At 34.5% G+C, this 15,024-nt stretch overlaps 1 protein-coding gene across 3 annotated transcripts in view; it reads left to right on the top strand.

Moving 5' to 3' along the window:
* adamts14 (ADAM metallopeptidase with thrombospondin type 1 motif, 14) overlaps positions 1-15,024 on the top strand; it is an 87,888-nt gene that overhangs the window by 60,471 nt on the left and 12,393 nt on the right. For all 3 annotated transcript variants that reach the window (XR_013819176.1, XM_079851172.1, XM_079851171.1), the window contains exons 8-16: positions 3,163-3,306; positions 4,595-4,727; positions 5,106-5,219; positions 6,435-6,583; positions 7,887-8,059; positions 10,164-10,297; positions 10,938-11,061; positions 12,478-12,558; positions 13,635-13,798. Coding sequence is in view for 2 of the 3 variants with exons in the window: in XM_079851172.1 (XP_079707298.1) it covers positions 3,163-3,306; positions 4,595-4,727; positions 5,106-5,219; positions 6,435-6,583; positions 7,887-8,059; positions 10,164-10,297; positions 10,938-11,061; positions 12,478-12,558; positions 13,635-13,798 (1,216 nt within the window). In the remaining variant the exon portion in view is untranslated. The remainder of the gene's footprint in view (positions 1-3,162; positions 3,307-4,594; positions 4,728-5,105; positions 5,220-6,434; positions 6,584-7,886; positions 8,060-10,163; positions 10,298-10,937; positions 11,062-12,477; positions 12,559-13,634; positions 13,799-15,024) is intronic.

Below are 15,024 nucleotides of genomic sequence, written 5' to 3'. Positions count from 1 at the left end.
TAATAAAATCAGTTTTTGCAGTGCGGTTGGAAAATAGATGTGAATCATCGGTTTTCTCACGATGAATCATCACTTAACACTGTAGATGTAATGTTTGTTGTGTCTCTATAAACACTGACAGAGGTCACATGACCTGCCGAACGCTCTCGTTTCACATCATAACTGATGATGTCCGCAGAATCCAGACAGAACGGTCTGAAATAGCTGGATGTTTTCTGCTTTAACACTGCACTTTATCAAGCCAACAGAAACACTGTTTGCCAAGCCTTTTACTTCCACGGTCGGACACGCTTCTGATTGAATCACGATACTGAGGTCGAGACTTTTTAGATTTATTCAGGTTAGTCCAGTCATTTTATGAAAAAAGTTTGAACAAATTGCAACAGAAGCAAACTCAACTGATTTTGTATCCTCAATATGTCCTAATTAAGGGAAAAAAAGCCCTGAAAAATCCCATTAGGGGAAAGTTTAGAAAAAGACCCAAATATAGCCCATTCATATTCATTATTTTTCTCACATGAATAGGGTAAAAATTTTAACCTTTAGATATCACCATGAAAATTACTGAGTTGATTACTTACATCAAGACAAAGAAAAAATGTATTATAAGTTTTTTGAAATTGTTTGTTAACATGGACAAACGGTGCATAATCTAATTACAGATGTGCTAATTTGCATAAATACCACAACAGATCTAAACATTGGGTCTAGCCATTAGCCAGGAGAAAATGTCTTGTTGAATCTTGTTGACATATAACAGTAAAAGACTAAATGTTAAGGTCTGAATGAACCCATTTAGGCTACCCATGAGCATTAGTACATAGAGGCAGGAAGAAGTACTTTAAAACAGCCTTTATTAATTTTTAAGAGATTGGGTTTGGGGCTGGGTCTGACTGTTTCTGGGGGATGAGTCTGAGGCAAGAACAGGAGACAATGAGAATGCAGAAGACAAAAGGTAGGTAAAATAAAAAGTGAATCCCCAGAAACAGTCCCACGGACCAAGCCCCAAACCCCATCTCTGCAATAATAATTAATAAAGTTTCAAGTTTCAAGTTTGTATTTATTTATATAGCACATTTAAAAACAGCAAACAGGGCTGACCAAAGTGCTGAACAATACACAAGATACAAAACATAACCACACATTCATGACAAAAGCTCACAATATATTAAAAGCTAAAGAAAAAAAGTAGGTTTTAAGAGAGGATTTAAAAACTGTTAGAGATTGAGCCGCTCTGATGTAAACCGGAAGGCTAGGGCCAGCAATCGCAAAGGCTCTGTCTCCTCTATTCTTTAACCGTGATCTGGGGACAGACAAAAGTTTCTGATCACCAGACCTCAGGTTTCGTGTGGGATTATGTGGACAGAGAAGCTCGGACAAATAGCTCGGTGCCAGATTATTTACGGATTTAAAAACAAAGAGAAGAATTTTAAATTCAATTCTAAAATGCACTGGTAGCCAATGCAGCGATTTTAAAATAGGTGAAACATGATCAAATTTGCGTTTTCTTTTGAGAAACTTTGCAGCAGCATTCTGTACTAATTGGAGACGAGCAATAGAGTGTTTGGGTATGCCATAGTAGAGGGAGTTGCAATAATCCATCCGCGATGTAATGAGCGCATGGACAGCAATCTCTAAGGTTTTCTCAGAAAGAGAGGATCTGATCTTAAAGAGAAGACGTAACTGGTTAAAACAAGAACTAATCACCGCATTAATTTGTTTTTCAAATTTTAAGTTCTGATCCCAGAAAACACCTAAGTTTTTAATGCAAGATGAAGTTGGAGAGAGGTGATCCAGATCAATGTTACTGCTATTAAAGTTGTCATGGGGGCCAAAGACTATAACCTCGGTTTTGGATTCATTCAGAAATAAGACATTTTGAGAAAACCACATTTTTACTTCTTCTAGGCATGCAAAAAGAGATTTCAGAGCAGTATCTTAGTTTAATAGAGAAACTTCTATTTGTTAGATATGATTTAAACCAACTGAGGACAGTTCCCTGGATGCCCACAGAATATTCTAGTCGGGATAAAAGAGTTTTAAGGCTGGTTATATTCATATAAAGAATGAATAGGTGTATGAATAGGCTATATTTGGGTCTTTTTCGAAACTTTCCCCTAATGGGATTCTTCTGGGCTTTTTTTTTTCCTTACTCAGGACATATTGAGGATATAAAATCAGTTGAGTTTGCTTCTGTTGCAATTTGCTCAAGGTTGACCCCCATTTTGGCTTAAAATGACTGGACTAGGTGGGATGTTTTATTCATAATGAATCGACTGGATGGTGAAAAGTGTCTCTATATGACTTATGGTTAAAAATTAAGAGGGATTGTTGGCATCAAATGACTTTTTTGAAACGGTGTTAAATTTTGATGAAAGGTTATTCAATTTTTTTCTCTTATATTAAGACTGGGAACATAAATTAAGAAAGTAAGACCATTTTGATCTTTGAAGCGATATAAGAGAGTAACTATTAGAATATATATACACTACCATTCAAAAGTTTGGGTCATTAAGATACCTTATTAAACTATTAATACTTTTAATCAGCAAGGATGCATTGAATTGATCTGTAAAGACATTTTTTTAATGTTACAAAAGATTATATTTCAAATAAATACTGTTCTTTTGAACTTTCCATTCATCAGAGTATCCTGAAAAACAAAATGTGCCACAGTTTCCACGGTTTTCAACATTGATAATAATCACAAATGTTTCTCGAGCATCAAATCATCATATTAGAGTGATTTGTGAAGGATCATGTGACACTGAAGACTGGAGTAATGATGCTGAACATTCAGCTTTGATCACAGGAATAAATTACACTTTACTATATATTCACACTTTATTGTAATAATATTCCACAGTTTTTACTGTATTTTTGATCAAATCAATGCAGAACATTAATCATTCTTACCGACCCCAAACTAGTGTAATTTATCTGACAACATTCGATTTGATCACATACAGTACATTTATACTAAATAAACGTAGTAATGAACAGCAGCATTTCAATAGTGTAAAGATTTAAAAAGCTGCGCTGGAAGTTCCGAACAGGAAAGAATCACTGAGTCGATTCATTGGAACGAATCTTCCAGGAGATTCTGCTTGATCAGACTGAACAGTGTTGTGATGGTTGTGCTGGTTGTGCTGAATGTTTCAGGCTGGGAATGGAGCACGACGGCCAGGGGAACCGGTGCTCAGACGAGACCAGTATGGGCAGCATCATGGCTCCACTGGTCCAGGCCGCGTTTCACAGATACCACTGGTCCCGCTGCAGCAAACAGGAGCTCAACCGATACATACAGTAAGAGTCTCATCCTCATTTCTGCAGTCGGGGTTCTGGAGATGATGCTGATGAAATTGCATGCAGACTTAATCTCTCCAGACGTGAAGAAATAGATGAATATGTTTGTTTTCATTGTGTTTTAGTTTGGGTTTGCCTGTGTTTTCAGGCATTGTTAGTTGCCTTGGTTGCTTGGTTTACACACCTGTTCTATGTTATGTTGACTAGATCCCTGTATATATATATATATGGCCTTAGTTTTCACAGTTCTGTTTGTTTATGTGTAGATGCTTTGTTAATTCTCATTAAAGGCTCCTGTTATTCCTGCTTTTTACTCTTACAGCGTATACGCGTGACAGTCTTTAAATATGACGCTGTCAACATTTACACACTTTATTAGATCATTATTAGGGTTATTAGATCTAATCGCAATTATTTGCGATAACCGCAATAATTGTGCAGTTTAAATTTCAATCACATTTTGACATCCAAATCAAGGAAATTTAAGCACTTAAAAATGGCATCAAATGTACAATATCGTGTCTACTTTTCCTCCTTTTGAAAGAATGTATTATATTGTATTATAAATAATGAATTATGTAAGTATTATAAATTTTCACAGCATTAAAGTAAATCATATGGGCCTATTTTATTATGATTTTTAAATGCATTTTAAAATATATATATTAAAATGCATTTAAACAGCATTAAAGTAAATCATATGGGCCTATTTTATTATAATTTTTAAATGCATTTTTATATATATATATATATATATATATATATATATATATATATATATATATAATATGCATTTAAAAATTATAATAAAATAGGCCCATATGATTTAATTTAATGCTGTGAAAATGAATACTGTAAGTGACATGAACATAATAGAATTAAATTGTTAATTGCAATTATTTATGACAATTAATCATCAGCAATCGTAATCTTCTTACTAACACCAAAGATGATGTTTTACATATTCCCAGAGCGCTCTTTTTGACTCTGAAGACACAAATGCATCATATATGATCATAAAAGTCATATCAGTCACAAAGCATCACATGACTGGAGAAGAATACATTGCACTCCTCATATATGATGCTTTTATGATGCTCTTTTGTCATGTGTTGGAGCTCAACAGTCTCATTAAATCATCCTGCAGCGTATGGTTTGCGTCCAACAGAAGAGAGTAATACGGGATGACAGTGAATCGGGCAGGATTTGTATGTTTTGATGAAGTTGATCAGCATTTTTCAGCAATGCATTGATAAAAGCGTCCACAACCCTGCTGTATGTCTTTCAGCTCGTACGACTGTCTTCTGGATGATCCGTTCGAGCTGAAATGGCCCAAACTCACGGAGCTTCCCGGGATAAACTACTCCATGGATGAGCAGTGCCGCTTCGATTTCGGTGTGGGTTATAAGATGTGCACCGCCGTGAGTATCTATTCGATCCGATTCTGTCAATGCAGACTCGAGTTCAAGAGGCTTGATTTGTTTATTGTGCTCCTGCACGTTATTGCGTTGTGATGAAATATGTGAAAACTCAAAACTCATCTCTGAAAATTGACATGCATGCAACAAAAAATTTCTTCCGTGAGCTTTACCTCTTAAAAAATAAATAAATAAATCTTTCCTTTTCCTTTAATCCTCCCTTGTCTGGTCATGCTACTCTGAGTAATGCCTGAACTGTGTGTTTTGAGCACTTCTTGTGTCTCTTCACGATGACTCGCTTGCTTTAGTCTTCATTTGTAAGTGGCTTTGGACGAAGGTGTCTGCTGAATGTACAGTAAATGTGTCTTTCTCGTCCTCCAGTTCCGCACGTATGACCCGTGTAAGCAGTTGTGGTGCAGTCATCCTGATAACCAGTACTTCTGTAAGACTAAGAAGGGTCCGCCGGTCGACGGGACCGAGTGTGCGCCGGGAAAGGTCAGACCGAACGCTTCAATATCACATTTCTCACACAGCATTATAATATGATTACATATTCAGTTGGCTGAAGAACAAACTGACCTTGCTTTGGAGGAAATGTTCAACCTGCATTAACTTGTCTTTGACAAGCGCCTATTTTTTACTTCAAACTACCGATCATATCTTCACTGATGCTTTCTGGACTTGTTCACTCACGCTTAGAACAAAACTGATCATAATCATAATCCCTTAAACGCTTTTGAACTCTCAGGCGAGCGTGAGCCCGGGCATCAGACAGTCATCATGTTTTCATTAATACAGAACAAGGCTGTCCGATATTTAATCTGTTGATAAAACAAAATTGACCAATATTTTATCTCTTATTAAAATAATATTAACCAATATTTAAATCTCTTAATTGAACAATATTGACCAATATTTTATCTCTTATTAAAATAATATTAACCAATATTTAATCTCTTAATAGAGCAATATTGAACAATATGTTTTCTCTTAATAGAACAGTATTGACTAATATTTGATCTCTTTATAGAGCAATATTGACCAATATTTCAATCTCTTATTAGAACAAAACTGGCCAATATTTAATCTCTTAATGAAACAGTATTAAGCTATATTTATTCTGTTAATAAACTAGTATTGACCAATATTTAATCCCTTAATTGAACAATATTGACCAATGTTTAATCTCTTAATAGAACAATATTGACCAATGTTTAATCTCTTAATAAAATAGTATTGACCAATATTTAATCTCTTAAAAGAACAATATTGACCAATATTTAATCTGTTAATAAAACAATATTGACCAATATTTAATCTGTTAATAAAACAATATTGACCAATATTTAATCTATTAATAAAACAATATTGACCAATATTTAATCTATTTGAAGGGACAGATTTTGAAACAAACATTAAGTCATCATTTACCCACCCTGGTGTTGTACTAATGCCTTTTGCCCTTTTGCGCTTGTATATATAATAGCAGTGAACAGCGACCAGCATCAAGCTTTTTAAAAAAGACACAAAAGTATCACAGAACGATCCTTTGTGACGTGTGTCGTATATATTCCAAGTGTCAATTCATATATAGAATTAGAATAATAAGCAGGCATGATGCAGGAGGTTTTCGTGCTCTTGGTTTAGGACACAATGTTGGCGTCTGGTAAAGGTGTGTGTTAGTGATGCTAGTGACTGTGTGTGTTGCAGTGGTGTTTTAAAGGCCACTGCATCTGGAGGTCGTCCCATCAGCCCTACGGTCACGACGGAGGCTGGAGCTCCTGGGGAAAGTTCGGCTCGTGTTCCCGAACCTGTGGAGGAGGAGTTCGTTCCCGTAACCGTCAGTGCAACAACCCTGTGTGCGTTTCACAAACCCAACCGTGAGCCAGTAGCCGCGTTTCCATTACCCTTCAAACTGCGCAAATTGAAATTGAAATACACCCAATGGAAACAATTTTGCAAAAACTCCCATATATCGCAAAACAGTTTTTACGCTCGCATGAGGCAGTTCGAAAAAGGATTATTTCGCATAACTTGCAATGGAAACAGTTTTTGCGCATTTACAGTCACCTGACGTAGATGACGCGGTGTGTTTGGACAGAAGCTCTTTATTGAACTCATAAAAGACAACAGAATTACAGAAATACTGGATTGTAAACCACTAAGAAATGCCACGATCAAGAGCTGAAAGCAGATCTGAGGGAGAAACACACAGAAACATACGCAGCCGCTCACACGCAGAAGCTTTCCTTGTTATTAATGCTTGGATAACATATGGAAGCTTGTTTCCGCCACAGAATAAAACATTTTAAAAGATAATTGCGACTTTTTATCTCACAATTGCGAGTTTACATCTCGCAATTCTGACTTTATTTCTCACAATTGCGTGATATAAAGTCAGAATTGCGTGAAATAAAGTCGCAATTGCGTCTTATAAAGTCAGAATTCAGACTTTTTTCTCGCAATTGCAACTTTATATCACGCAATTCTGACTTTATAACACATAATTGCGAGTTTATATCTCGCAATTCTGACATCTTTTCTCAGGATTGTGAGATATAAACTCACTATTGTGAGATATAAAGTCCAATTCTAAGGAAAAAAAAAACTTTTTTTTAACCTCAGAATCGATTATATATCACAATTCTGACTTTATAACACGCAATTGCGACTTTATATCATGCAATTCTGACTTTATATCTCCCAATTGTGTATTATAAAGTCAGAATTGCGTGATATAAAGTCGCAATTTTCTGACGCAATTGCGACTTTATTTCATGCAATTCTGACTTTATTTCTCGCAATTATGAGAAATAAAGTCAGAATTGCGAGATGTAAAGTCGCAATTATCTTTTAAAATGTTTTATTCTGTGGCGGAAACAAGCTTCCATAATAACACGACTACGTCTCCTTCCATTAAAAATAAAACTGCGTGGTTATGATAGTACCAACATCTGTTTCTATAATATGATATGACTTATCACGAGAGGAAGAAATGACGTTTTAGTCGCATTACATTGATTAATGGAAACGCTGTTATTTCGCGATAGTTTATTTAGTTAGTATCGCAAAAGTTTTGCGCAAATCTGTAATGGAAACTTGGCTAGAGACGCCTCTGAGGATCTGACGCATCTCTCCTGACTCCGGTCTCTGTCTCCACAGTCCTGCGTATGGAGGTCGAGATTGCCCCGGCTCAACCTTCGATTATCAGGTGTGTAACAGCGAGGACTGTCCCGGCCCGTACGAGGACTTCAGAGCGCAGCAGTGTGTCCAGCGCAGCAACAAATACCACAATAACCTCAAACACACATGGCTGCCGTACGAACACCCTGATGGTGAGAGGAACACGGCTCACTTCTACATATTAACATCTGAATCCTGGAATCGATTTTCTTAAACACTTTTGTCAGCTGAACCCTTTTGACATAGAATATTTTCTTGAAATAATTAAATTATTTCAAATAATTCTTATAAACAATTTCATCGTTTAAATTGATATTTTGATCCTTAAACAACACATTTGCATGTGCAGGTAAAAATATAAAATATAAGTCTTTCTTTAGTTAGAGTTCTATTTTGATTTACATTTTAATTAATTATTAGCTTTTCATCAAACAAACCCCAGTTTAGGAAAACCCCTGTTCTGGAGCATTTGTAAAAAATAAAACATTCTAACTATATGTAACGTTGTCAGTCCGATGAGGAAGACGAAAGGCAGAGAAGATCAGACATAAGTCCTTTTATTTAAATTCAAAGTGCATGTAGCATGTAGCACGCAATACACCAACAATACCGGACAACTGAAGTGAGCACACAGAGGAGCTTAAATACACAGTGGTAATGAGACAATGATAAACAGCTGTGATAATTAATGAGTGTCCATGGAAACTGATGAGTGGCGGGAAACTGAACAAAGGAAACAGGCAACAGATGAATACAAACTAAAAGTCCATGAAAACGAAACTAACTAAACATAATTGTGACACCATACAGTATAAAAACATAAAATGTGTTTCTTGGTTTTGAACCATTTGATTTGTATTTATATACGGTAGCTGTCTGGATATTTGAACTGAATATTATAAAATACACTACCATTGATAAGTTTGGGGTCAGTATGATTTAAAAAAATATATATATATTCTTTTATTCAGCAAGGATACATTAAATTGATCAAAAGTGACAATAAAGACATTTATAATTTTACAAAAGATTCTATTTCAAATAAATGCTGTTCTTTTTAACTTTCTAGTCATCAAAGAATCCTGAAAAATCCAATTTGTCACAGTTTCCACAAAAATATGAACCATATCAGCATATTAGAATGATTTCTGAAGGATCATTCAGATTTAATCACAGGAATAAATTACACTTTACTAAATATTCACATAGAAAACAGCTGATTTACATTGATTTAAATAGAAATAGAATTATTTTTGATCAAATAAATCATATAAAATCTTACAGACTCCAAACTTTTGAGCGATATGTTAAAAACGGTAAGTAACACAAAAAAACCCTCCTTTTTAAATACCTGGGACTTTTTTCCTCCACTTTTGTTGGCCGGTTCGTGTATTAAGAAAAAGCTCAGGACTCGCTGTGACCCTAAAACGGCTGAAGTGACCGCAGATATGAGTGGGACGCGGGAACACAGCGTTCCTGCCAGAAACCGGATCGAGAAAATAAAGAGACTGTGAGGAAGACATGAGGAAAAAAACACTGTAAACATCCACATTTACTGATCCATCACTCCAGCATATTATATCTGTGAGCCGGTGTGAGTCACGTCTCACCTTGAGACGCTCTTCTCTCTTTTGTTCATCTCTCATCTGCATTTCATGAGCGTGTAAGTAAGTAGGTAGTCATTCACCAGACACTTTTATTTACAGAGACACAGAGACCCTTTGAAGGATCTCATGTCTTTGAGTTCATATCTGCAGCTTTGAGCTCATCTGGACACTGTGATGCAAGTCTAAAGAGACCAGTCTTTTGATATTTGTGACCGTGAACCACAAAACCAGCCACATTATTAGTATGTTTTGTTAGGATAGGGCAATATTTGGTCGAGATACAGCTATTGTAAATCTGAGGATGCAAAAAAATCTAAACATTGAGAAAATCTCCTTTAAAGTTCTACATTTATGTTGGCGATTGTGCTGCATTAACTCACAGAAATACATGTTTTATATATTTACAGTTGGAAATGTACAAAATCTCCTCATGGAACATGATCTTTACTGAATATCCTCATGATTTTCGGCATAAAAGAAAAATGTATAATTTTGACCCGTACAATGTATTGTTGACTATTGCCACAGATAAACCCGTGCGACTCGAGACTGGTGACGTGATCCAGGGTCAGATCTTCTGCCTTTAACACAGTGGTATTATGGGGAGGTGTTGATGTGTCATGGCTGTGTGTGTGTGTGTGTGTTTCAGAGGCTCATAAGTGTGAGTTGAGCTGTCGCTCTAAAGAGACGGGTGAAGTCGTCTTCATGAACCAGGTGATGCATGATGGGACACGCTGCAGTTACTCCGACCCGTTCAGCGTCTGCGCTCGAGGAGAGTGTCTGGTGAGGATCGTATCACACACACACACACACACACACGCGTACACACACACAAAATAGTGATCAATAATCCTGAATGATATATAAATGCAAGTTAAATAAAAGTTTGGGATAGGTACGTTTTTGAAAGTCTGTTATGCACACTAAAAATATGGTAAATTCATTATTGTGAAATATTTTTACAACTCAAAATAACTATTTTCTATTTTAATATATAGTAAAGTGTAACTTATTCCTGTGATCAAAGCTGAATGTTTAGCATCATTACTCCAGTCTTCAGTGTCACATGATCCTTCAGAAATCACTCTAATATGATGATTTGATGATCAAGAAACATTTATGATTATTGTTTAAAATAAGAGCTTTTGTGTGCATCTCTGTTTGTTGTTTATCAAATTCTATTATGTCTATATTATATGGAAGCTTGTTTCCACCACAGAATAAAACATTTAAAAAGATAATTGTGACTTTTTATCTCAGAATTGCAAGATATAAAGTCAGAATTGTGAACATAATCTGACCATTCTGACTTTTTTCTCGCAATTGTGAGTTTATATCTCGCAATTCTGACATCTTTTCTCTCTCTCTCTCTCTCTCTCTCTCTCTCTCTCTCTCTCTCTCTCTCTCTCTCTCTCTCTCACAGAATGTCGGCTGCGATAAGGAAGTGGGATCGTACAAACAGGAGGATAAATGTGGCGTGTGTGAGGGAGATAACTCACACTGTCGCACCGTCAAACTCACACTCACCAAAACCCCGAAGAAGACAGGTACAAACTCACACAGACGAGCACAGTTTACGATAAGATACTAACATCAACTATTAATGAGCAGTTCATTTCATACAATATTAGGGCCATATGAAATCCATTTGATTTCTTCCCAAATTCTGTTTTATTTTTTTCCTAATTCCAGTTTTCCCATTTAAATGTTTCTTGTTTTTTTGTAAAAAAAAAAAAAATCTGGACTCCGTTTTAATGGTTAAATTAAATGTTATTAATCCAAAAGCAAGTCTAATTTTTTGCAATTATGAAACTTGTGCACTTTAACAGCAATTTACAAACAATTGTAGGGCCCTATGAAATACATTTAATTTTTTTCCTTAAATTCCTTTATTTTTTGACCAAATTCAATGTTTTCTGTTTGTTTTTGTCGGTTCCATTTTAATGGTTTAATTACATTTTTATTAAACAAAAGCATGTCTAATTAATTTAATTCATAAAAACAAGTTAATTTATCCACAAAAAAAAATGTTTTACAAGAATATGGCCCTATGAATTTTTTTTTTTTTTTTTTTTTTGGAAATTCTGTGTATTTTAATTTATCTTTTAATCAAATGAAAATGAAACCCTTTCATTTTTGGCAAACAAAGTGCTGCACAACAGAGGTTTACTGTTAAAATGAAAACAAGGAAGAAAAATTGTGTGATTATTCCTTATAAAATAAAGTTTTAATAATTTGTATTATTATTACTTCTACTACATTAAGACTTACATTCGACTGTACAACAGTAATATATTTCTGTCACAATTTCTTCAAGTTAAACCAGACTTAAAATGATCTTTTTGTGGCTTAATATTCACAGACATTAGTCCATATCTCGATTTGATTTAAGTCTACTGACTTGCTTTTGATTTATTTATGACATTCTGCATCATACAGACAATTACATTTTTATGACATTTTATTTCCTTCCACGTTTTCCACATCGCGGAAATCATAGGGCCCTACAGTATTTATTAATCTTTGTTAATGTTATTTAATAACAAAATTGCTCATCGTTAGTTCATGTCAGCTCAGGTACATTAAATATTAACAGATACAACGTTTGATTTCAATAATGTATTCATAAATATTGAAATGCACAATATCTAAGATGGTTTAGACGTGCTTTTCATTGCTAGTAACTAATGTTAACCAATGAAACCTTATTGTAAAGTTTTACCAATATTTTCATATCTGGATGAATCTCAAGTCTAAATCATATTTCTCTCCTTAATCATCTGAATAATGACAATTAGATTATTATTTTGCATCATGGTGATGAGAATTTGAAATGATTATGAAAATATCTTTAGTGCTAAAATATCCTTAATTTGCTTTATGCAAAATGTAGTGAATGATGTTTTATGAGTTGGAGGTTTTCTCCGTGAGGTTGATCTGTTGTGTTGTGTCCTGATCTTTAGGCTTGCTGAAGATGTTTGATATTCCTGCTGGCGCTCGGCACATTGTGATCGAGGAGAATGAGACGTCGCCTCACGTAATTGGTGAGTTTGTGCCTGTGATCTTTCAGTGGAAATCAATGCTTTTCTCCTGTGGCACAAACCCAGGGCTAGTCATGCATCCTATTGAGACCAATTACTGCCTTCCCATCATGCCTTGTGCCATTTTAAATTCCCTGACAGCTTAGCCTCAGCAGTTTTTCTAAAGGTTTTGTTTTCTTTCTGTCTGGTTTTTTTTTTACGACCCTGAGCTCAAGTTGAGAATCTGAGAGAAAATATGAAGTGTTTTAACGTGAAGTACAAAGAGTTTTATTGTACTGCAATCAAACAAGTTGCACATGGGTTGATGTTCAGAATAGCATACTACCATTCTACTATTTATAGTGTGGTTGTTAACTAAAACTAAAACTATTAAAAAAACATTTTCATTAGCTGAAATAAACATTGCATGAAAAACTTAAACTAAATAAAAGAAATTAAATGTTTTTTTGGCAAATAACTGGAATAAAATGAGTTTATTACAAAATATAAAAAACAAATTGTGAATTAAAATACAACTGAAAAAAATGTCAAATAAAGTATCAATGTTATAAGAAAAACTTTTAAAAAATAAGAAAAAATTTTTAATGTTTTTTTGGCACATAACTGGAATAAAATGAGTTTATAAAAAAATATTAAAAATGTTTTTTATGAATTGAAATACAACTGAAATAAATAAAAATAAAGTATAACTATTGTAATAAAAACTTAAACTAAATAAATTAGAAATTGAAGTAAACTGGAGTAATAGAGTTAGTAAAACTGAAATAAAATAAAATTTAAACTTAAATTAAGTGGAAAAAAATGAAAACTGAAATTATAAAAATAAAAACCAATTCAAGATATTAATAAAAACTGTAATAGTATACTAAGATATTTTACACAAAATTGAAATAAACATGTAAAATATAAGTTAAATATATGTTATAATGTCGCATCCTTCAGTTTAGTTTTTGTCACTGCACACTATCGGTTATCTTCAGTCTGTCTTCTCCTTTCAAACAGAGTTAAAATGATTTGAGCTTAAGTTGTATTGACCCCATAATATTCCTTTCTCTTCTGTCCACGCTTGTCTTCCTCAGCCGTTAAAAATCAGGTCACAGGCAGTTTCATCCTAAACGCCAAAGGAGAAGAATCCGAGTCCAAGACCTTCATCGAGAACGGGCTGGAGTGGGAATACTCTCTGTCGAGCGGGAAAGAGTCGCTGAAGACCGTCGGGCCGCTGAACGAACCCATCGTGGTTCTGGTAAGAGACTGAGGCGTAGCGCTTGTAATCAGGGGTGTGTTTCCCAAAAGCACAGTCGCAAGTCCCGTCGTTATCAGCAGAGTTTCCCGAAACCATCGTTCCAACCAGTGTTGGGTAAGTTACTCGAAAAAAGTAATTAATTACTAGTTATTTATTACGGTGATGCATTGGTGCCACATGCATATTATTTTTCCACTCAATTATGTCGTAATAACGAGATGTTATGTATATTTTGTACATGACTACGCATGTCCTTATAAGGCCTAGAAAATTAGTCGTTATTACGAGAAAAGATGTTGTTATAACGACATAAGATCTCGTTATTACGAGAAAATATGTTGTTTTAATGGCATAACATCTCGTTATTAAGAGAAAAATGTCGTTTTAATGGCATAACATCTCGTTATTACAAGAAAAGATGTTGTTATAACGACACAAGATCTCGTTATTACGAGAAAATATGTCATTTTAACCACATAACATCTCGTTATTACGAGAAAAGATGTTATAACGACACAAGATCTCGTTATTACGAGAAAATATGTCATTTTAACGGCATAACATCTCGTTATTACGAGAAAAGATGTTGTTAAAACGACATAAGATCTCGTTATTACGAGAAAATATGTTATAACGACAAGATCTCGTTATTACGAGAAAATATGTCATTTTAACGGCATAACATCTCGTTATTAAGAGAAAAATGTCGTTTTAACGGCATAACATCTCGTTATTAAAAGAAAAATGTCGTTTTAACGTTTATTGCGAGAAAAGATGTCGTTAAAACGACATAACATCTCATTATTATGAAAAAAATATGTCGTTTTAACCACATAACATCTTGTTATTACAAGAAAAGATGTTGTTATAACGACACAAGATCTCGTTATTACAAGAAAATGTCGTTTTAATGGCATAACATCTCGTTATGAGAAAAGATGTTGTTATAACGGCACAAGATCTTGTTATTACGAGAAAATATGTCGTTTTAACCCCATAACATCTCGTTATTACGAGAAAAATATGTCGTTTTAACCACAAAACATCTCGTTATTATAAGAAAAGATGTTGTTATAACGACACAAGATCTCGTTATTACGAGAAAAAATGTTGTTTTAACCACATAACATCTCGTTATTACGACATAATTGAGTGGAAAAATAATATGTATGTGGCAGCAATGCGTCACTGTAACTAATTACCTCGTCAACAGTGTAATTAGATTA

Source organism: Squalius cephalus (genome assembly GCF_949319135.1).
Source record: "Squalius cephalus genome assembly, chromosome: 19".
Lineage (NCBI taxonomy): Eukaryota > Metazoa > Chordata > Actinopteri > Cypriniformes > Leuciscidae > Squalius > Squalius cephalus.
Note: the sequence above shows the minus strand (reverse complement) of the source record. Positions and strands in the feature narration are given on the sequence as shown.